Raw genomic sequence first — 23,342 nt, 5'->3', positions numbered from 1 at the left:
TTATTATTTTTTTTAAAAAAATAATTTTATTGTATAATTATTAATTATGAGCCTTATTCAATTGGGGGCCTTAAGCAACCGCCTAAGTCGCCTAAAGCTCGAGCCACCCATGCGATCAAGGCATTTGTGGGCTGACTTGCTTGAATGTTTTAATGTATGCAACTGTCATTGATGTTGAACTTTACTCGTTATGTACGCTACTCAATGAGTTGAACATTGAAGGGATGGCTTGCGACCATCTCTCCAAAGAGGGTGGCCCCCATTTAATGTCTCCCTCTTGCGGAGGGATGAGGCTCGAGAGAAACACCGAAAGAGGGGCCACCCCTCTACAGTAAAGACACCAGAGAGGGGATGCATGGCTTGCGGCCAACCCTAGTCCTAACAACGGGGTGGTTGTTACAAACCTAAGTCCGTAGCGAGATAATTGGACCTGACAACACAAGGTTGATTTAGATTAATTCTTTTCTTCTTTTATTCGTAACATAACAACCTTTAAATAGATGAGCTATTACAATGTCCCTAAAGAAAATTAGCGCTGAGTCATCAATCAAGCGGCTCTTATGAAAATACCCTTATAAAAATACATATTTAATATTACCTACGTACCTAATATGATTAAAAGTTACTTATACTACTTAACTTGGAAACAATGACTAACAAGGAAATAAAAAGAACGGTTTATAAAATAATTACTACCCCAATAGAATTTTATTTTCCCAAATTAAGAGAGGATTGTAATAGTGGTTCTATCTCCTATGAGAGGGGTGGCCACGGGGAACAAATAATTCAACGATTATCCTATATGACGGGAGGATAATGACGATGAAATAGACATACACCCATGTGACAAAGTTTCCCTAAAAAATCAACAAAGTGAACAAATTAATGGTTCAATTTGATACAAGAGGTTATACCGCAAGAAGCATTAAGGTATAATTTTTATATCCTAAAGATCGATTTGATACAAGCAATTAGCATAAACCTCAAAGATCAATTTAATTAATAATTATCCCTTTTAACATTGTTGTATTGTTTACGGTATCAAGGTGCAGCAGTGTAGAGATTGGCCTCACTTTCGGTGAGTGCCAGGTGATTAATTTGTTTGATCATATATATATACTATGAAAGTATTCTAAGAGCTAGAGACATGTATATATCCTTGTTTATGTAGAATGAATTGAATATGCATGCAAGCATTCACACTGTCTTCTAGGTAACGCCACAAACATCATGGCCACTTCCAAAAACATGGGTGGAAGCAGCCAAGTTTGTCGTTGGCAGTATTCTCCCATTCTCTTCTATAAGTTTCGATGGAAGATTTTTGAATTGATAGCTCTATATATATCTCATCTCTTCGATCACTCTTCCTCCATCTATAGCTAACCAAGGTCATTCATGGATATGGCTATACCCAGACAAGCCGATCAGGAATTTCCAAAATCATCTGTTTTTGATTTGGCTATCCCCGTACAAGCGGATGATCACGAATTTCCAAGATCAATTGAGAAATGTGAAGAAGCACCAATCGGAACAAGATTTCTTGTTTCCATAGGTGCCCATTAATATCTCTCCCCAGAGGTAATTAGCTTCTTTTGTTTTTGTGTTCAAAAATATTATACGTGTTGGACTCCACTTGTTAAGGGGTAGTTTGAACCACACATGGGGTGAAGTTTTTTAATTAAGTTATAATTTAACAAAATAATGCTGATGTAACAATCCTAACGAACCCTTAATTTTTAATTTTTTTAACAAATGACTAATCCAATGGTTAGTTGGAACTGTCACTTTTTCGTTACGGGATCGATACTAATCTGTAAATTATGTTATGCCAATACTAAATTGCTTGACATGCAATATTTTCTTTCAGATGTGGAGGGCAGCACTCACAGAGTTAGTAGCAACTGCCTTCCTCGTGTTCACTCTCACCTCTTCCATCATTGCATGCTTGGACTCGCAAGAGGTCGATCCCAAGCTTCTTGTCCCGCTTGTTGTCTTCATTATAGTCTTCTTATTCCTCATGATGACAGTTCCTTTATCCGGTGGCCACATGAGCCCGATCTTATCATGCATAGCTTGCCTCGAGGGTGTCATAACTCTTGCTCGTGATTCCATCTATGTCTTGGCGCAGTGTCTTGGCTCAATAATGGGTTTTTTTTATAACAAAACACGTGATGGACCACCAAACAGCGCACAAGTATTACTTAGGCGGATGCACAATTGACAGCAATGGAGCAACATCTGCAATAAGCCGACAGACTGCGTTGGTTTTGGAATTTTTTTGCACGTTTGTGGTGCTCTTTGTTGGTGTGACCGTGGCATTTGACAAGAAAAGGTGCAAGGAACTTGGCTTAGCCATGGTGTGTGCGGTGGTGGCAGGGGCCATGGCACTGGCAGTGTTTGTGTCGATAACGGTTACTGGGCATATATGCTGGTTATGCTGGTGTAGGCTTGAACCCTGCAAGGTGCTTGGGCCCAGCGTTGTGGGAAGGAGGGATATTGTGGCATGGCCATTGGGTTTTCTGGGTTGGCCCCTTTTTAGCTTGCATTGTTTATAAGGTTTACTCTACCAACTTGCCTAAGGACCGTTTGGCATGACATATGGCATGCAGTCCAACTTATCTTCATTGAAAACTTTAGGTCTACTGGATTGAACAAGAATCTAGGTCTTGCAATTGGTTGTTCTAATTGTACGTAATAATTCGGACGGCTCTCACAGAGAGGGGGAGTCCACATGCTCTCCTCTTCGTGGGGAGTAGTCAATTATGGGAAATGCTTGTTGGGGGACAGTTTTACCGTTTCCCAACCGGCTGTTTTAATTGAAAAAAACATTTTTTTATCAAAAAGAGACGGGCAGGGGACAGTAAAACGTCCCCTGCCAATCAGGCTTCATCAATTATAGGGGATCCCAATCTTCGCGCGATTTGTAGAATAATGATGTTAGAGGCTCGTGCACCACCGGAATTGACAAAATTGAGGTGGGATTGACCTCTAATTGTAACTCGTTTCTTCTCGAGTAAAAAAAAAAATGAATAAATATATAAAAACTTCGTTTTTGTTTAAATAATGGGCACATAATAATACTGTGGAATTCATCTTCTTCAGCTCTTCAATTTAAGGTTAATTTATTTTCTCATATAGACTTGGTGTTTGAGGCTCCTTTTGTCTGAATTTTGCGTTTTGCCCAGTTGGACGTTTGGGCCTCTTGACATTCATTGAAGGCTGCCTTCCTGGAATGCATGTCTTGTTTTGAGCCTCTGCAAATGTGAACCATGGGTGATTATCCAATTCAAAATAGGCCGGCTGAATCAAATATTTTGCTTTAGAATTTCAGTTCAAATTAAGATTATGGTTTTAAAACTGCCCAATTCTGACTAAGTATATTGAAAAAACCAAGGATATTACAAAGAAGTTAAGAAAGATGTTTATTTCTCCAATCAATTTGTAAAATTATTTTATATTAATATTTTTTTTGTTGTGAATAAAAATTGATTTTTGTAAGTCATCCTAACCGAACCTTTAGAAGTAGTTGCACCACCTTTGAAGCCATCGAGACATCCAATCTGGTCCTATATTTAAATGCACCAGGTCTCTAAGCTATACAAAACCAGGCAGGTCCTTGAACTCTTGAAGTGAGTAAATCAAATTACCAATTTTTTTATTTATGAAAAGGTAAAAGGGAAAAAAAAAATGCCAAAATTAAAACATGTCAAATTGTCAATTGTCAATTGTCAAAAGTAATACTTGCCGACCTGATCTAGACCTGAGTATAAAAGATGCTGTAAAATTAAAATTACTTTCAATACTTGTCAAAAGTACAAAGCTGCCTAGCCTGCCTTTGTCAGGAAAAAAAAGTGAAAAAGAAAAAGAAAAAAAAGAAGCCTTATTTTACAAGGCTAACAACGACAATGAAGAAATTATGCAGTAATTTTAAAATATGTAAATTCAATGAAAGATAATTAAAGAAATTGTCCAACTTGACCTATAAGTTGTTAGGAATTTGATTTGGATGTGTAGTCCTATATCCCGAACCAACTTGGAGTAGGACTGTTAACAAGATTCTTCAATGAGTCCTAATTAGATCCGAATTATGACTCTTAGCCCCAATTTGACTTGGAGTATGGTTCTGTTCCAGATTTTGAGTGGGATTTATTCCCAACGGTTTGGTAACTGGTTTTGTAGTGAAATTTTTATTTGAATAGTAGTGAGAAATATTAATGTGATATAAATTAAAAAAAAGTTTGAAATTTTTATGGGAAAGTAAAAAAGTTTTATTTTGGAGTACAGTTTTTTATTTGAATAGTAATAAAAAATAATTAATATGATATAAAAAGTAAATAAAAGTTAATGTGCTGTAATCGTCCTCTCAATTTATCAAGTCAAAATCACTTGTATTACTGCAAATATATATATATATATATATATATATATAGAAATTTATTTATGTATACATTGTGTTTGGTATTAAATTATTAAGTAAAAATATTGTCCCTTGGGCTTGATACAAGGTGGGGATGTAGGTTTCTATGGTCAAATCCTCTCAATTTCCTGCATTATTTATCTCTATTATTTCTCCACTACTAGCTTTCTTGATCTCTATTTTATTTTATTATGTAGGTTAATTATTACATGGCCGTTACAGGAAATTTAAAAAAAAAGATGGAAATCACTAACGAATTGGTCACATAGAGAATTTTAAATGTTCTGTTGTAGCACATTGCAACTTTTTAAACATCGAAGACAAAAGTGAAAAAGCTAGTGACCAAACTTTGGAAGAGTAAATTGTATTTTCTCCGCTAATTAATTAAAACTTGTAGACATGGATCCGACCTATTGAAATAATAACGATACATACATGCATATATATATATATATTATGATCTTTTGACAAGGTTACGGTGACTTTTGACAAAGTTTGGTGGCTTTTGGAAAAAATTTCATGTACTTTGATTTTTTTGCTAATTAATAGGAGTGAAAGTAATTAAATAATTGAAATATGAAGGGGTTAAATAGAACAAAAGCTCGAAAGGGTGAAAAGGATAAAAAAAAAAAAAAAAAAAGAATTTATATGCTAAGCACTCTGTATTGCCGAAGGAGACACGTCCAATTAATATATAGGAGATGAAACAAAATTCAAAAAGTTTCAATGAGATAGCTAGATTCCTCTCCAAGAAAGAAAGATCCTTCTCTACTAGCTAGCTAGATTAGAAGAAACTAATTAGAATTGAAGCCTGATCGAAGACTATATATAAATGCATGTATATACGTAGCTTAGATCGTATATGCCACTTACTGCATGCAACCAAGCTCCTGAAGATCCATATTGCTTCCTATACACTGTAAGCTCCTTTTAGGTTTCCATTTTGTTTTTATGTTTTTTTCACTATATATGGTGATTATTGTGTACGTGTGTGTGTGTTTTTGCATAGTTGAAGCTAGCTCCAACTCACTTTCTTTTAGGTTTCCATTTTCTTTTTGGATTTGGTTGTGCCCTAAAAAAATTAGGGTATGTGTGCTGTAGTTTTCACTCAATAATCTAGATTCAGTTTTACTTTTCTTAAACATTACTTCGTATTGCACATGAATCTCAATGCATGACCACCTTTTCATTTTTTATTTTCTTTTTCTTTTTCATATTGAAAGTAATAAAAATGAGAGGTGTACATTAAGCTTTTTATTTTTATCATCCTGGCGTCGAGCTATTTCATCTGGGTTTGAATCCTACTGAAAGGTCTACTAGAGATTATAAATTGTTGAAGAAAGAATAAAATGTTTCTTTTGTTCCTTCCGGGCGATCGATCGGAAAATAAAGAAATAGTTAATATATTCAAGAAAATTACTTATTTATAGAATACCGTCTCAATTCATCCCATTTCATCATATCTGCGATGTGATATGGTTCTGAAGGATGAGCTGAATATGAACATGTTGTAGTTTCACTCAATAATCTAGATTTAATTTTACTTTTTCTCTTTTTCTCATGAAAATTTGGAATTAAATCTAAGACCATTGAGTGAAACTACTGTACACATGTTATAGTTTTTTTATAGCACCAAAGCCAAATCCTTTCTTTTTATCTCCTTTGTTTTTTTTTTTTTTCTTTTTTTTTTTTTTGAGCATTGTCGAAGCTTCAACCCACTTCTTTATTATTATTGTACATTTTCACATAATTAAGGTACCATTGTAGACTACTCCATTCAATATGACAACCTTATTACATGAGATTTAAATTTATGTTTTATGCACTTCTTTTTTTTCCAAATGAAAATTTTCTTACCTTTTCCTTGTACGTGTAGGACTAATATTGAAGCCATGGATATTGTTGTATCCCGTAATGGCCATGAAGGTGATCATTCAGATTTCTCAACATCACATGAGAAAGTAGGAGGAAAAAACACCCCAAGGACAACTTTTCTTGCCTACATTGGTGCCCATGAAATTAACTCCTCTGAGGTACCTTATAAGCTTGATTTATCTATCAATATATGTGCACCTGTTTACCATACAGTCCTTAAGTCTCCTTTCATTATACATAAAGTTTCAATTAACACTCCGAATCTTTTATCACTCTTGTAATCATACTCTCAAACTTTAAAAAGTGTCAATTTAGTACATATATATATATATATTTCAATTTCACCCCCCCGTTAAGATTTTCCATTAAATCTTATCAAATTTCTTAAAATACCCCTGTTTTATATATATATATATATATATATATATATATATATATATATATATATAGTTTTCAAATATTCAGACATAAGTATTTTAAAAAAAAATTTAAAATATGGATACAATAAATTGAAACTTATTAAAGTTTATAGATATAATTGCAAAAGTAATGAAAGATCAAAGGGGAAAAAAAAATTGAGAGAAAATAGAAAATAATTAGTGTTTTTTTTTTTTCTTTCTAAAAAATGTAGTTTATTTTTTTAAGAATAGCTATTTTTCTAATTGTATAGATGAATAGGAAATGAATAGCTATTCCTCTTCGTAAGGGAATAGTTATTTCAATGAAAAGACCACTACTAAACAAAATAATGACTATTATTTTTATAGAATAATCATTTCATTCTATATGGTTATTACGCGAACCAAACGAGACCTAAATGAAGTTTTTTGTCATCATTTTATGTACAATATTTATTGTTTCAGTTATGGAGGGCAGCAGTAACAGAGACAGTGACAACCACCTTCTTCATGTTCACACTCATAATTGCCATCATCTCATGCTTCGAATCCCACGATCACGATCCCCAGCTGCTCGTCCCTTTTGTGGTCTTCATCATTGCTTTCTTCTTCCTCTTGGCAATATTACCTCTTTCCGGCTGCCATGTGAACCCATTAATATCATTCATTGCCGCGCTCAAAGGCGTCATAACTCCTGTCCGGGCTTCCGTCTACATCTTGGGCCAATGCGTCGGCTCCATAATCGGCTTTATCTTGATAAAGAGCGTGATGAGCCACGACGCAGTAGCCAAGTATTCCTTAGGCGGCTGCGCCATCAACGAAAACGGGGACGGGATAAGTCAGGGTACCGCGCTGGTGTTGGAGTTTGTGTGCACCTTTTTGGTGCTCTTGATCGGTACGAATTTAATTATTTAATTTATTAAAAAAAAAAGTTAAATATTTTATTGGTGCTCGAGTTTTGACAATTTTATTATTTAGTATCTGAGTTTCAATTTGCATTACAGATGGTACCTCAATTTTGTAAAAAGATCGAATTGGTACTTCAGTCAAATTTTCCGTTCAAAAACTAACGGCTTGCTACGCCACTGTCACTTAACACCATTAGGAACATGACACATGTCCCTTGCGATATGTCAGCACTCACATCATTGCCATTTTCTCCCAAAATTTGTAAATGACGTGAGTATGTGATGTGCAAGTATTTGAGTGATTTGACAATTATATGGGTGCTGACATGTCGCAAGGAACAAGTGTTGTGTTCCTAGTGGTGCTAAGTAGCAATGACGTGGCAAGCCGTTAGTTTTTGGACGAAAAACTTGACTGAGGTACCAATTTGGACTTTTTTAAAAAAAACTGAAATATCATCTGTGATGCAAATTGAAACTCAGGTACCAAAAAATAAAGTTGACAAAACTCATGTACTAATAAGGTATTTAACCCAAAAAAAATTAACTCATATTTTCAATTTTTTTTATTATTTTTGCAATCCTAATATTAATTTTTAAAAAGTTACAATGTTAGGTCTAATTAATTTTTAAAAAGTTTGCACTATCACTCCCTTCCTAATATGATTTAGGATTAATTCAAACGGTAAATAAAATAAATGTCAATCATATGTACCTTTGTAATATTTATAAAATTACAAGATTCCCTTAATTAAATAACTAATATATATATTTTTTTAAAAAAAAAACTTGACCCAACTTGGCCGTGGCCCATGGGTCAGCCGGGTTTCAAATGTCAATTTTTTTTTTTTTTTTTTTTTTAAAAAAAAACAGAAGCATTTTTGGAATTTTAGCATCATTGCAAACTTTTGAAAAATAACTATACGAGATTGCAACTTTTTAGAGATCGAGAGTATGATTGCAAAATTGATTAAAGAATAAGGGTAAGTAACGTTAATTTTTCATTTCATTTATATTCTAACACTTCATTCTCACGTGCGGGTTCAAACTCTTCGTAATTGGTGAGGCTCAATACGTAAAATATTTAATTAAAATATAATGTGAATGACGTGATCAATGTTCGAACTCAAGACGTTTCACTTGTTAAGCTTAATAAAAAGAAATAAATTTAATCCTTTATTTTATATTTTAACAGGTATGACAGTGGCCTTCGACAGTAAAAGGAGAAAAGAACTTGGAATCCCCATGACTTGTGTTGTCATAGCAGCGTCCATTGCAATAGCAGTTTATGTGTCGATTGTGGTGACCGGAAAGCCTGGCTACGCTGGTGCCGGCATAAACCCTGCAAGGTGTTTGGGCCCGGCGCTGCTGCAGCAAGGCCAGCTGTGGCATGGGCATTGGGTGTTCTGGCTGGGACCCTTTTTTGCTTGCATTCTTTATCATGGTTTCTCTGCTACCTTACCCAAGGGGGGATAATGGTTAATTGGTTATGGGTAGATGAAGAATACCCAATTATATATCTTCAACAAAAAAGTATCACGTGGTTTTCGTTTAAAGTGTTGAACTTGTAGTTCAATGGAATTCGGTTTTCTCTTGGCTCAAGACTCGAGCTTAAGAATATGTGAACTAGCCATCATGCGTCAGCGCGTGGATCTCACTTGTTTGTGCGTGTATCTCACTCATTGCTGTTGTCACTGTTTTTGGTGTTTTGTTATTTTTTTGTTGTATTTTTGGTGTTTGTCCCCACTTTTGTTGGTGTTTTGCTATTTTTATTTTGTGGTTTGGATCACTGTCTCCCAACTCATTCGAAGTCTGATCTGTTAGTGAAAACTTTTGTAACCAGGTTTCTTTCTTCCTCAACGGATTGTCTCTGGTTTTTTACAGTGTTTCTCCAGAAACAACCATTTCTCGGTAGATGTTGCCTTTACTGGTTAGGGCTCTTCATTGAGTCTTTTCGCCATTTCAAACCACCGTGTGTGGCTCTTGAAGGCAGGAAAGTCCCGGCTTGTTTATGGTTCTTTTTGAATTATAGATGAAACCATTGCCTTTTGTTTACTGTTTGAGTTTGTGTCTTTGCTGCCTTTTCCGTATGGGCTCTGTTTGTTGGTCGTTGATCCCTTGTAACCCTTTTCCTATATTTGCATTAAAAAAAGAAAAAAAGAAAAGAAAGAAAGCACATGTATTACTTTATATTTTAATTCTCTTGCACCTTTTATGAAATTGAAAGTGTTAAACCATTAAATTACTAAACATATTTAATTAAAATGAAAGAGATGTAAATTTTAAAGACAAGATTCGAATTCAGAATCTCTACTTTAAGACCATGTTAAATCACGGATTGATTCTAAAAACTAAATTTTTTTATCTCACAGCTATCAACAATGCTGGTGTTGCAATATAATTAAAATGAAAGGTTAATTTTAGAGACACTATTTTAAGACCATGTTAAATTACTGACTAATGTTAGAAACCATATTTTTATTCCATAATACTTACGTGACAGTCTTAACTAACCTTTAAATCAGTGTTTTTTAAAAAAAAATAAAAAATAAAAGAGTAATATTACATACTACACTCTTATCCCATTTGGTTGATGTAACATTGCCCATTAGACTTTGATATTATTATTTTTTATTAACAATGGGTTGTTTTAAGGGCCGATGGGCAATGCTACATTAGTTTCCATATTTTGTCCATCTCCGTACAAGAAATGGATAGCTCTCTTCTCTAAATTATCATTTATCTAAAAATTTAATTAACATTCTAACGAAAAAAAAAAAAAAAAAAAAACATATGAGATTATCTATATGAAATTGAAACATGATAAATTTAATTAAAATGGGAGGGAAGTAAATTTCAAAGATATGATTCGAATTTAGGACATCTACTTTAAGACCATGTTAAATCACCAACTAACGCTAACGACCAAGGGCGGAACCACCTTGAGCACCCCCCCCCCTCCCGGGCAGCAAGGCTCAAGGTTTTTCCCCCCCAAAAAAAAAAAAAAAAAAAATTACCCCTAGTTTTTTTTTTTTTTTTTTTTTTTTTTTTTTTTAATTCTTTAGTTTTGCCCACCCAATTTATTTATTTTTATGTTTTTTTTTTGCCCATGCTAACAACCATACTTTTATCTCCACGACCTCTATTTTATGGCCATGTTAAATCACCGATTAATATTAAAAATTACAATTTTATCCCACAATGCTGACATGACAGTTCGAACTAACCTTTAAATCAATGATTGTTAAAAAAAAAAAAAAAAAAAATTAAAAGAGTAATGTTACATATTACGCTCTCATCCTACTTGTGCTACATCAGCCATTTAATTTTCTTTATTTTTTATTTTTTGGTTAAATACCTCACATGCACTAGTAGCTACGCCTGAAATGAAAAAAGTCGTCTTGGTTTCAAATAGTGTCACGAGTGGTACTTGTCTTTAATAAAAAAAAACCCAGTTCATACTTCCGTCTGTCCTCTGTCCATTTTGTTAACGGTCATCCAGGTCACCCCCATAAAATGCTGACACTTGTCCTGAATCTTATGTGGCAGTGTATCACAAATGAAACCCATATTTTTACTGCCACATAGGACGAAGAAATTATTAAAAATTACATTAAAAAAAATGAAAAAAAAATATATATTTTGGAAGAAAATATTGGGGGTGGCCGTCCACCCCCCATTTTGGCTAAGGGGTGACTCGAGCCACCCATTTATGGCCAACCAGGCGGTAGCCAAACCACCCCGAAGTGCATTGGAGGGTGGGTTCGGCTACCCCCAAAGGCCAACCCTAAAAAAAAAAAAAAAAAAAAACAAAAATCATTTAGCCTTTTGGGGGTGGCCGAACCACCCCCAAGTAAGGGTGGGCAAAACCCGCCCGTACCCGTGAAATCGACCCGGTCCGCCCCGCCCCGTCAAGAACCGATATAAGGCATGCGGTTGAAAATCACGAACCCTGCATATGGTAATCCTTGATTTTTGGGGCGGGTTGCGGTATTAACTTTTTTCCCACCCGCAGTCCCGCCCTGCATTCCCTTTATACTCACATACCATCAAAGATTCAGATTTTCCCAAAAAAAAAAAACCCTAAGGCTCACAACAAAATTTTCTCATGAAACCCTTAAACCAGAGTCGGCGCATCCCCATCCATCCGAAGATCAAGGTAGAGCATGAGACCAAGAAATCCTGCATTAGAGGTTAAGAATAAATAAGAAGGGAGTGATAGGATTCTCGAGAACCTTCTCCGAATCTTCCCCTTGTTCACTACGTTAATTTCCTTTTAGGAACTATTTCTTGCGAATTACGTTTTTCTTTATTATGATTTATTTTCTATTTCCATAATTAGCTTATTTTTTTTGCCTATAATAAATGTAGATGCTGTATGGCTATATCATCAAGGAAAATATTACTTTACTTAAAGCAAATATTAGAGGCTTGATCCCCTTGAAGTGATCAATATTGGAGGCCTGATCCCCTCGAAGTGGTCATTATCTTCTCTATTTTCTCTTATTTTCTTGTCTATTTTCTAATTTCTCTTGTTAGAATCCCTTGAATCCTATCATATGGTATCAGAGCCAGGTTGTTTCTGGGCGTTCCGTTGGTTGCAAAATCGTTTTTGGAGCAACTGTGGCTGCTGGTTGGTGTTGTCCGTGCTTGAGAACCCATGGCTGCTGTTGGGTATAAATTATAATCGTGAAAATACAGGTTGGACATTCATATTGAAGAAGAAAGGGTGTGTTTGGGCTACGGACTAAGCCAGTCTAGGTGTGTTCTAATTCCATTACAAGGATATTCTTATTCTGGTTTTAAGGCTTGTGTTATTACACTGTTTGGCTATTAGTCTATATTAATTCCTGTTCAGGTTTTTTGTTATCCCTAAGTTAGCTTATTCCTTGTAAGGGCAAAAAAAAAAAAGAAAAAAAAAAAGAGAGAGTTATCTGCCCTATACACGCAACCAAAAGCGAGTGTTAGGAATTTCTGATTTAACAGCTTATTCAATGGCCATTGGTAGCACTTAGCCAGGCAAGGAACAGACTTCAGGGGAGACACAATTCGACTCGGGGTTTTTAAAGCAGTTGAAGGAACTTATCACCCAAATCATTCAAGAGGAGTGCAGTGCAGGACCATCCCCACCTCGAACCCCACCTGCAGCACATCATCACAATCAAAACCATAGCCTTCCGCGCAGAAGTTGGACTTTCCTAAATGGGATGAAGACGATCCTTCCGGTCTAGTGTCGAGAGCGGAGCGATTTTTTCGTTTCCATGGAACGCCTGAAGCTTCAAGGGTTGACATTGCATCCATCCATCTTGAGGGCGAAGCTGTTCAATGGTATGATTGGTTCGAGGCGAGTCATGGGCTGCCCACTTGGGCAACATTTGTTGAAGGACTTCTTGTGCGATTCGGCCCTTCCGCATTTGAGGATGTCAATGGTGAACTAGCTAAGATCCGACAAACCTCTTCAGTCAGTGAATACCAGAGCCGATTCGAGTGCTTAGCCAACCGTTCTCGCGATTGGTCTGAGAGACAACTGATCGGTACCTTCGTGGAGGGTCTTAGACCAGATATCAGGAGAGAAGTTAAGACTTACCGACCATGGACCATAGTAGCTGCATTTTCATTTGCTAGGGTACAAGAAGAAAAGCTTAGTGACGAAACACACCGAACAACTCGGACTTTCAATAGACCAGCCACTAATGAGGATGGCTCTTCTTCAACACCAACCCAGAAGACTCTCTGTTTGACCCAAGAAGAACTTAAAGAAAAAACAGCCAGAGGGCTTTGCTGGCATTGTGATGAGAAGTGGCATATAGGGCACATGTGCAAACAAGGAAAACTATTGATGATCGAGCTGAGGGTGAAAAAAATGGCGCAAGAAATGGACAGTAGCAAGGCTGCACAAGAAGACGATGAGCCTATTGGTGGAGACGATGACAAGGTGACTTACACTGTACATGCCTTGGCTGGCTACTCAAACCCACAAACCATGCAAGTTAATGGTTTCCTTAAGCGCCAAGAAGTTACAATATTGATTGACACCGGTAGCACTAATAATTTCCTTGATGACAGTATTGCACAAAAATTCTCCATGCCAATGGAGGATTGCGAGCCATTTGAAGTCACACTGGTGGATTGGGGGTACCTTGACGTGCAAAAGTAAGTGCTTAAATGTTAAGTTGGCAGTTCAAGATCTGGAGCTGCGAGCGGATTTGTACTTATTACCGCTTGGGGTTTGCAAGGTGGTCCTAGGCATTGAATGGTTGAGAACTCTTGGTGATGTACTGTGGAATTTTTCCAAGCTAAGCAAGAAGTTTACCTTGAACGGGAAAATAGTGATAATTCAGGGAAAACAAGTTAACAACGTCACTACTGCTAGTAGCCACAGCATGGAATGCATTTTGAAGAAGACCTGCAAGGCCTTTTCATTGGTACCCAACCTTGAGGGCAAGGTTGCCTTCAAGGGTGAGGGAATGATAGGATTCTCGAGAACCTTCTCCAAATCTATCCCTTGGTCACTACGTTAATTTCCTTTTAAAGACTATTTCTTGCGAATTACGTTTCTCTTTATTATGATTTATTTTCAGATTTCCTATTTTCCTATTTAGCTTATTTTTTTTGCCTATAATAAGATGTAGATGCCATATGGCTAAATCATTAAGGAAAATATTACCTTTGCTTAAAGCAAATATTGGAGGCCTGATCCCCTCGAAGTGGTCATTAGCTTCTCTATTTTCTCTTATTTTCTGGTCTATTTTCTAATTTCTCTTGTTAGATTCCCTATTTCCCTTTGATCCTATCAAGGAGACCCAATTCCCTGCCAACATCTGTCATGGACAAGCAGAAAAAATCAAGAACCAACACAGCAACTCGGGCTGAGCCTGAGTTTAAGTTGGAGGATACAATCTTTGTGAGACAACGTTTGACATTGGGTATGTTGCTTTCTATGAAAACAGATATATAGTGGTGATAGCTCGGGATCAACCGGCTACACGTGGATTTTAAATTTATAAGTTTACCACTCGCAATAGTACGTATCGATTGTACTATAGTAAGGGTGATCGAACCACAGAGAAATTATTGGTTGTTTTGCGTAATAGGATATGAAAAGAGCGTATCTAACTTAATTTACCAACAAAAGTAAAAACAAAAGTTGTAGAATTGAAGCTACAACGATAAAGTGAAGGAAATGAAAGCGGGAAATTAAATTGACTTAAAAGAAAACTTAGGGTGTTGATCATATCCAATCCTCAACCTATACAATGCTTAAAGTCTATATGGATCTTCTTAACATGCTTGATATGAGCGCGTAATGGGCGTCAACCATTGCGACGACCTCGACGTGAAAACACTCTAGTTACGACGGAATCATAAAGCACCTAGGTTTACATTAATCAACTCCACATAAAGACTAAACTATAATTGAAAAGACATTTACTCTACCTAAGGTGTGGAGTGACTAATGTTCCCTAGCTTACTACTTTATAACACATCCTAATGAGTATACACAATACATGAAAACCCTACTAGGCCACAATGACAAAATATCTAGTTTCACACCAAATCATTCCACATAAAGTTAAACTACAATTGAAAGACAATTAGACTACCAAAGGGGTGAAATGATTGGTGTTCCCTAGCATACCCTATAAGGTGACTCTAATGAGAAATCATACATCATGTCAACTAGCACCATTGAAAAAGACATCATTCTTGTTTCCAAGAATGTTGATTTTACTCAAGACTTCAAGAAAAACTCATAGACAAGTTAAACTCTTTTTCATGAATAAGTTTGATTGGAATCTTGATACCAAAACCTTTTAGCATGGGTTTTGATATCCTCTAGCCCTTAGCAATCATCAAACATCTAAAGAGAACCCTAAAAACCTCAAGAACACTTCATGGTTTTTGGATTGGATTTGGATCAAACCCTAAGACTAAATTAGCTAGACATGAATTTAAACTAATCTAAGCATGGAAATGAATGAAAACAGTAAAGGAACAAAGGAGAAATGAATTGAAATCAACTATATTAAACTTAAAGAAATTCGGATTACAAAAGAGGAAGGAAATGAAGAACAAGCTAAGCTAGAACTTGAAATTAAGGAAAGGAAATTGTTCTATGGAATTAAGCCTATAAAACGTGCATCAAAGTAAACTAAAACATGAAGAATTAAAGTGATACACCTGAGAAAATCCAAACAAACCCCAAAAGATGCATCCTCTAACCTAAAACCCTAATCTCATATATATAGAGAATTGGATTTACAAAAGAACATCAAGAGCTAATCCTAGCCACACAAACAGAGCTGGTCGGCGTCCATTTCTGTCCACAAAATCCAACTTATGATTTGAATTGCATAAAGAATGCAAAGATCTGAAAATATCTGATTTTCTGGAAGTCGGCGAATTCGATCGATCGAAAATATGTCGATCGATCGAAGAGTAGATCGATCGAATTATTGCTGTACAAATAATCGATCGATCGAAATGCCTTGGACGATTCTTCATCTTCTCAGGATCTACCTCGAGCTCTGGAAGTGACCAAAATGCCCTTGATGTATTTCCAGGTCTAATTCAAGAGTTTTGAATTAGATTTCAACTAAGACCTGAAAATAAGATAAAACACAAAAACTACAACAAAACGTTATATATACAATACGAACTAGGTCTAACAAATGTAAATTAAGGGGTCTTGAATCGAATAATTCAAGACTTATCATATAGCCTTTAACCGAGTTCAATAACTTTGCTGGAGGTGGATCTACTTGGGGGAGTTCTATGAGTTGGATTCGAGCTTGTGAGGCAGTGAGTGATCTGGTGTATGCATCTGCAAGAGGAGTAAAAGGGAACTTCATGGAAAGGATTGTGATAAAAAGTCGATCATCACGATCAATTACGCGCTTTGCGAATTCAAGGGCCAACATTAGGGGTGTGCAAAACCCGCAGCACTCGCCCCGCCCCGCAGAGGACCAGGTTTTCAGTTTTTTTTTTTTTGGCGGGTTAGGGTCTTAATTTGAGAAATCTATGCGGGGTGGGGCGGGTTGAGGTTTTAAAAAATCCCGGATACCCACCCCGCCCCGCACCCCTAAATTAAGAACAAAAAAAAAAACCCTAACACCCCTCTCTCTGCGCCGCTCTCTTTTCTTCACTTTTCAATTCTTCCCCTTTCTTCTTTCTGCCGCACTCTTTTCTCTTCTTCAGTTCTTCCCCTCTCTTCTCCCCCCTCTTCTTTCTTTCTAGTTTTTTCCCCTCTTTTTCCCCTCACCAGACTCTTCTCTTCAAGTATTTGAGTTATCCTCTACTCTCTAGTATGGTACTCGTTTTTAGGAACTGGGGAAGGCGTCTTCCTCGCGCAACTTGATGGTGACAACGTTGAGAAAGCGGACGCCCATGGAAGTTAAGCCACCCCTCACTTTTTTCTTCATTTCTCTTCAAGCCCACCCCATCAGATCTACTATGATATGTAGATATACTCTGAATTTGCAAAACCTGCAAAACCCACACCCACAGAAACCACCTTGCGCCCCCCCACAACCCTGCGGATACAATGAGCGAATTTGCGGTTACGGGTGAGATTTTCTACACCCACATGGTTGCGGGGCAGGGGCAAAAATAGCGGAAATCCGCCCCACCACGCCCCGTACACACCCCTAGCCAACACCAGGTGACCAATTCTGGAGTTGGGATGAAGATGATTTTTGCTTGCCTCATCTTCGCTCTTTGATGAGGATAGACCAGTGGACCACATACCATTTCTGTGGAATGGCTTAGGCCTTTAGGGTGATAAAATAGAATTGATTCAAATATGCCCACAGCCCACCTGGTTTTGGGCCTAGAAAGCTTCTTTTTTTTTTTTTAAACAAAAAACAGAATATTCGAACTCGCAGAACCCACCCTCGATCCGTGCTACCTGAGGCCCAGCAGATTGATCATTCACTATGCGGGTTGTGGATCCCGATTTTTAAACCCGTTCATTGCGGGGCGAGTTGTAGAAAATATGTAAATTCGGCCCGCGCCCACCCCTACCCCCAAGGGGCCATGGGGTGGGTTCGACTAGCCTAGACTGGCCGATCTGGGTTGGTCGAACCTCCCCCAAGGTCGGCCACCCTCTGACTGGTTGGTCTGGGGTGGCCGAACCCACCTCCGATCAAACGAGAGATGAAGATGTAATATGTAGCATTACTAAAATAAAAATGAACCAAAAAAAAAAAAATGGTTAGTTGAGCTTGCCACAAATGTTTGGTTTCCATCTTTTGTTCATCTCCGTACAATAAATGAACAGCCATCTTCTCTAAATTATCATTTATTTTAAAATTTTAATTAATATTTTAACAAAAAAATAAATAAAATAACATGAATTATCTATATGTTATATATAAAGCTGAGATAAACCAATCGATTAGCATAATGAAAGTAGGGATGGATATCTCTACTGACAACTAATTCTTGGTAGCTAGTAATAATCATTACACAACCTAACGGTAAAAGGGGTATCTTTTATATATACTCCATTAAACGGCACAATACACAAACTTAATTATGCTAGTAATCATTATCCTAACAAAATTCTATTGTTCTTCTTTTGAGCCTTCATATATATATATATATATATATATATATATATAGACAGCCGTGCTGTATTACTCGGAGGATGGCTGCAAAAGTGTAGAAGAAGAGGCAGCGGGCTGGTGCACGACTGAATTTGTAGAAACTGAAATGGGGTTGCTCTCTAGTTGCAACATGATACTCCCCAGGATTCCAGACAATACTTTCTTGAACTCGTCTTCTTTAACCATCTTCACGGCATCTGCGTCCATCATCTTAAACACATCCCGTACAATCTTGTCTATCTGTATATTTTAACACTAAATACATCATTACAAACTCACGACATCTGTTCTCATATTATGTTAAATCACTGCTTATTTCAAAAGTTTAAGCAGTTTGAAATTCAATGGTCATTTGGGAACTGAAGATAAGTGTAAGCTAGCTGTGAGATAGCAGCATATATATACCTCTTCAACAGCACCAACTGGAGGTAGACCAGCCGATGGGGCAACAGAATCCAGCGCCACTCGCAGATAATCCTTGGACAATTTTCCTGTACGATCCTTTGGCACACTCTCTAGAGCTGTATTGAATATCTGCATTACACAATAGATTGAATTATGCAGTTCCCATTAGGAATTTTATGTCAAAACAATATTGGAAAATTGTTTATACATGGTATAAACAAACCTTGTCTAATTCAAACTTGTTGGATAATAATCTCTTAACGCCACTTCCATCAAAGGTGTTTTCAGTGTGGGCAACAATCACAGGCTGCTCTTTGAGATGTTGAGCTACACACTCAGCTACTTTCTTGAACTCCAACAAGAATGTTTCTTGAGAGACCGGCTTGTCCGAATCATGGATAGGACAGGATTGCAATACTGGCTGCACAATGTTCTCCATAACCTGCACAAGAAAAAAAGAACCTAGAAAATGGATAATTAATTAACGGTATGTCACGTCAGACCGATTGCGAAAGAATCAATTACCCAAGAATCCGAAGAAGGGGGCATCCCTTGATCCACGCTAAGTTTTTCCAAAGCCTTAATTATATAGTCACGGAGGGATGATCCATCATTTGAGTCTATCTGCGAAAATGTGGACAAAATATCTGCTTCAAAAGTTGGTCCCGTGATAAATTCAAGCAGGTCTTCTCCATCAATCCGGAGAATCACAACAGGATCTCGCTTCAACCCAGCAGCCATGCCTAACAGAATGTCCGAAAGAACCTCTTTGAACTCAGTCTTGTTCACTGTTTCTTGTTTGCCATGTGTGAATTCATTCAAGACCTGAATAACATATACAAGGTTGTTCACAGCAGATGCAAAAATAACAAGGCCACCTCTATTTTGAATACTTAATCATGAGCTTCACTAGGTTTGAACTGTTAGTGTTTGAAGCACTTAGATTTTATTTTATTTATTTACTTCTTTTTTTTTAATAATAGTTGATCTAAAGACTGATGGGCACTGTCACATCAGTCCAATAAAATTAGGCGGGATGATGGGGCCGGGTTTAGTATATGGTATTACTCAAAACATTAACAAATATTCTAAAACGCAAACCTATTTTTGTTTTTATGCCACATCAAAATAATTTTTTAAATAATAAAAAAAACAACAAACACCCTTTAAAAATGATTAATAAACATTATTTACATATTAATGTAATAGTATAGTCTAAGAAAAGGTGTAATTTTCAACAGCATGCGGCACAAGATTCCTCACAGAAAACGATAGAAAAAGAACAAAAGGAAGATGGAAAAGAGAAGCCCAACTGAAAAGCAAAGTCCCACATTAGACCGACAAAATTGAATCATAGGCTGGATGTTTCTCGAGCTATCTATATATGGAAACGTTGAAAATTGTTTTCCCAGCATATATATATATATGTGGATTGCCCCAAGAAGGCAAGTTCATTCATCACCCTCTTGAAACTTAGTTCACCAATAAAACGTATTCTTTTTTAAAGATGTGTTTGGTACAAAACATTTCTCTCTCTTTTTCTTTTTTCTTTTTTGGCGGTGCCGGCGGCTAGAGATATAAGAGTGTGTGATAGTCTATAATTATTTGTCCGAATTTGAGATATTTCAGGCAGGTGATTCTGAGAGACTATTTATGAATCTACCTGACTGAATAAATGGTTAAACAACCCAATTTTTATTTGATCAAGTGAGTTTCAGAAGTGATCTCTCACAATCTCTTACCTAAATTTTCTTAAATTTGAACAAATAATTATAGACGATCCCTAATCCGTAATCCCTAAAACACAAACTCAAAGACGGAGATGGAAGGATGAACACAAACGGAATAATAATAATAATAATAACTCTTTAATTTATTGAGGATAATGGAGTGCGTGGTTGAACTTAAATAGAATACTATCAAAACCTAATCAAGAGCTCTAAAAGTCAAAAGCATTAATTCGTGAAACCTTATCTTCTGCGCAAGGTGGTTTGGAGTTCTCATCCCTTTCTTTCCCGAGACAACAAGAACTTTACTTTTTTTATTAATTATCTCTAACAAAAATAATTTTCAAAAGACTAAAAACAAAAGGCATCAACTTTATCACAAAAAAGCTGACAAATATCACCGCCAGCTTGTAGATAAACACGAGTGATAAATATGTTTATTTTTCAGGAATAGGATTCTCAAACTTTTTAAGAATCATTTTATGTTTAAATTTTTATTTTGTTTTATTTAGTGAGAATGTGGTGTATATGTTGCCACATAATTAACATTTATATAACACCACATGATGAATATGTTGCTAAATTATTTTGACATGAGAACATATAGACAATTAGATAAAACAAAATAAAATTTTAGAAAAATGAAATGAAATGGCTTCGGTTGATTGATTATTAATGAACTATTTTTTGTTTTTTTTTTTTTTTTATAATTTTAGAATAAGTGATATCTAATTAACATGGTCAAACTTTTTTAGCTGTTCACCTTCTATTTCAAGGATTAAATAATATTTAACAATGACTAATGTTTAAAACTATGTATAATAGTAATTAACGTGCCAATTCCAACTAATCTTTATTTTTATTTATTTTTTAATAAAGATTAATCTAATATTGATTGGTAAGTATTTTCATAACATCATTGTAAAATAGTTATAAAATAAAAATATAATTTCAATCATTATCGCAAACAATACCCAACTCTATTATTATAAGGGGTGAGGAACCCTACCTCATGATTGTTTTCTTAAGGGCCACAACCAACCCACTACCTATTTTTTTTTATTTCAAAGCACAAAAGATAAAAAGAAAAGAACAAGAGACCCCATGCTTCCTTTCTCAATTTGCTCAAATTAATAATGGAAACTTTTATTTGCAGCTTCTCTATGAGTGTACGTGCACAAAAGAGTGCAAAGCCTTTGCCAAAACTAGAGTCTAGAGGGCCAGAGGCATAATTAAATTAATCCTTCTTGTTTACTTTTGAGTTCTAATTAATTTAGCATCTCCACCTAACAACAATGGTGTTAAAAGACTAAACCTTTTAGCAGAAGAAGCAAAAGCAAAAGCAAAATCATGAAGATTACTCTGCTTAAACTGCTATATAACTGTCATGTAATCGCGACAAAATGCAAGTAAAAAACAGTGTTTAGCTTATTTTATCTTTTTACTAGTGAATAGTGATGACTCTCGAGTAAAAGAATGAAAAAGACCGGAGTAAGAGAAATGAGAGACAAACCTCAGAATAAATGTGATCGGAATCAGGAGAAGTGCCCTGAGCAGGCAAACCCAAAGCAGCACCGATATCAGCAACAGCAGGCTGAAGTTCCTTCACAGAGAGCTTACCATCTCTATCCCTATCGAGCTCCTGGAACTTATGGTCCACGAAGTTGCTAAACACCGCCTCGTTCCCAACCAACTCCATTATATCCGAACCGTCCATAACCTGTCCGTGCTCTACGCTTTTCTTCTTCGTTGGAGTCTCCATAATTCGGTGATTTTTCTCCCTTTTTTTTTTCAGTGGGATTAGGCAGGAGCCTCTGCTTTCTTGTGAGTCTTGTGATCAGTTGTTTTGTATGTGCTTTGGCTCTGCGTCTCGTGAGTCAGACACGAGTTAAAGTACCGAGAAGACTTGCTTTGGGGGGTGATGATAAGAGGCTGCCTTTGCTTCTTCAATGGATCTTCAATATTGGCCTTAACTATGAGAGAGAGAGAGAGATATATAGATGAGAGAGAGAGGGGATCGATGGGTGTGTTTCAATTCTAAGCAGTGTGGGAAACGTAAGGCATGTTTGATTTCCTTTTTCAATCCCCACTTTTTGACCTTATAAAAAAAAAAGTTAAAAATTAGATAAAATGAAATAGTTTGAAGTTTTTTTTTTTTTTTTTTTTTTGAAAGTTAAAATGGGACCAAATGTCATTATTCAAAAAGGTGAAAAGTGATTGTTAATGTGTTTTAAATTATGTTTTTTTATTTTTTATTTAAAAAAAAGTATGTTGATGTATTATGAATGTGAAAATCGTTTTTGTGTTTTGAGTAGCGTTTTTAAATCGTACTTTTTGAAATTGTTATTTTTTTTTAAATTGCAAAGCCAAACAAACTCTTAATAACATTTGTAACGATTCAAAAAATCGTTAGTTATATAGTCTTACCTAATTTGCTCTAAATTGTCTTATGTATCATTGCGCCTATGTGAATATGAGTTAAGGTGCGTTTGAGATTGCGATTTCATAGACAGTAAGTGCAATTTTAAATCAAATCGCATAACATAAATCGTTTGGGAACAGCATTTTTAAAAATTGTGATTTGAAAACGTAGAAAATTTGTCTTTTCAAATCCCATGTAAGATGATGCTTTTTTGAAAACGCATAAATTTTAAAGGTTAATTTGTAATTTTAAAGGTAAAATTGTAATTTTATCAAACGCTTAATTGCGCTTTAAAAATTACTTTTTAAAATCGCTCATTTAAAATTGTTATTTTAAATCTTATTTTTTAAAATCACAAATCCAAATAGACCGTTAATAAACCTAACCTTAATGAGCAAGAATATTAGATAATATATTTTCTTGATAAAAGAAAATGAAAGACAAAAAAATATAAATATAAACAAACATAAGGACCATTTTTTTTATATTATAATTTCCGTATGAACAAACATGTTTTCCACGTTATTTCCTATTCCTTTCCAAAAAATAACCCCCCACCGAAATCAAAATGATTGAAGCAAACGCG

The 23,342-nt window shown here is 35.9% G+C and overlaps 2 protein-coding genes and 1 pseudogene across 2 annotated transcripts; 2 read left to right on the top strand and 1 right to left on the bottom strand.

Annotated features, from left to right (window-relative positions):
- Positions 1-1,867: 1,867 nt before the first annotated feature.
- Positions 1,868-2,605, top strand: LOC133881480 (aquaporin PIP2-7-like; annotated as a pseudogene).
- Positions 2,606-5,120: 2,515 nt separating this feature from the next.
- Positions 5,121-9,655, top strand: LOC133882256 (uncharacterized). The gene is made up of 4 exons (XM_062321385.1): positions 5,121-5,336; positions 6,294-6,450; positions 7,156-7,585; positions 8,791-9,655. Exons 1-4 carry the CDS (start codon positions 5,254-5,256, stop codon positions 9,069-9,071), a joined length of 951 nt encoding a protein of 316 aa, XP_062177369.1. The 5' UTR covers positions 5,121-5,253; the 3' UTR covers positions 9,072-9,655.
- An 8,413-nt stretch (positions 9,656-18,068) lies between these two features.
- Positions 18,069-22,380, bottom strand: LOC133881908 (uncharacterized). Its single transcript, XM_062320977.1, has 5 exons — positions 21,848-22,380; positions 19,133-19,432; positions 18,831-19,049; positions 18,608-18,736; positions 18,069-18,442 (listed from the first exon to the last, which is right to left on the bottom strand). Exons 1-5 carry the CDS (start codon positions 22,094-22,096, stop codon positions 18,233-18,235), a joined length of 1,107 nt encoding a protein of 368 aa, XP_062176961.1. The 5' UTR covers positions 22,097-22,380; the 3' UTR covers positions 18,069-18,232.
- Positions 22,381-23,342: the final 962 nt, after the last annotated feature.

This window comes from Alnus glutinosa, chromosome 11 (assembly GCF_958979055.1).
Source record: "Alnus glutinosa chromosome 11, dhAlnGlut1.1, whole genome shotgun sequence".
Lineage (NCBI taxonomy): Eukaryota > Viridiplantae > Streptophyta > Magnoliopsida > Fagales > Betulaceae > Alnus > Alnus glutinosa.
Note: the sequence above shows the minus strand (reverse complement) of the source record. Positions and strands in the feature narration are given on the sequence as shown.

Bases quoted from the DNA above. Each gene is read 5' to 3' on its own strand.
- LOC133881908 (XM_062320977.1), bottom strand. From the start codon at position 22,096: ATGGAGACTCCAACGAAGAAGAAAAGCGTAGAGCACGGACAGGTTATG. The intron at 18,737-18,830 runs GTTTGTTTATAC...TGTGTAATGCAG, and splicing joins ACAAGTTTGAATTAGACAAG to ATATTCAATACAGCTCTAGA. The intron at 18,443-18,607 runs GTATATATATGC...TAAAATATACAG, and splicing joins CAGTTGGTGCTGTTGAAGAG to ATAGACAAGATTGTACGGGA.
- LOC133882256 (XM_062321385.1), top strand. From the start codon at position 5,254: ATGTATATACGTAGCTTAGATCGTATATGCCACTTACTGCATGCAACC. The intron at 6,451-7,155 runs GTACCTTATAAG...TTATTGTTTCAG, and splicing joins ATGAAATTAACTCCTCTGAG to TTATGGAGGGCAGCAGTAAC. The intron at 7,586-8,790 runs GTACGAATTTAA...ATATTTTAACAG, and splicing joins CTTTTTGGTGCTCTTGATCG to GTATGACAGTGGCCTTCGAC.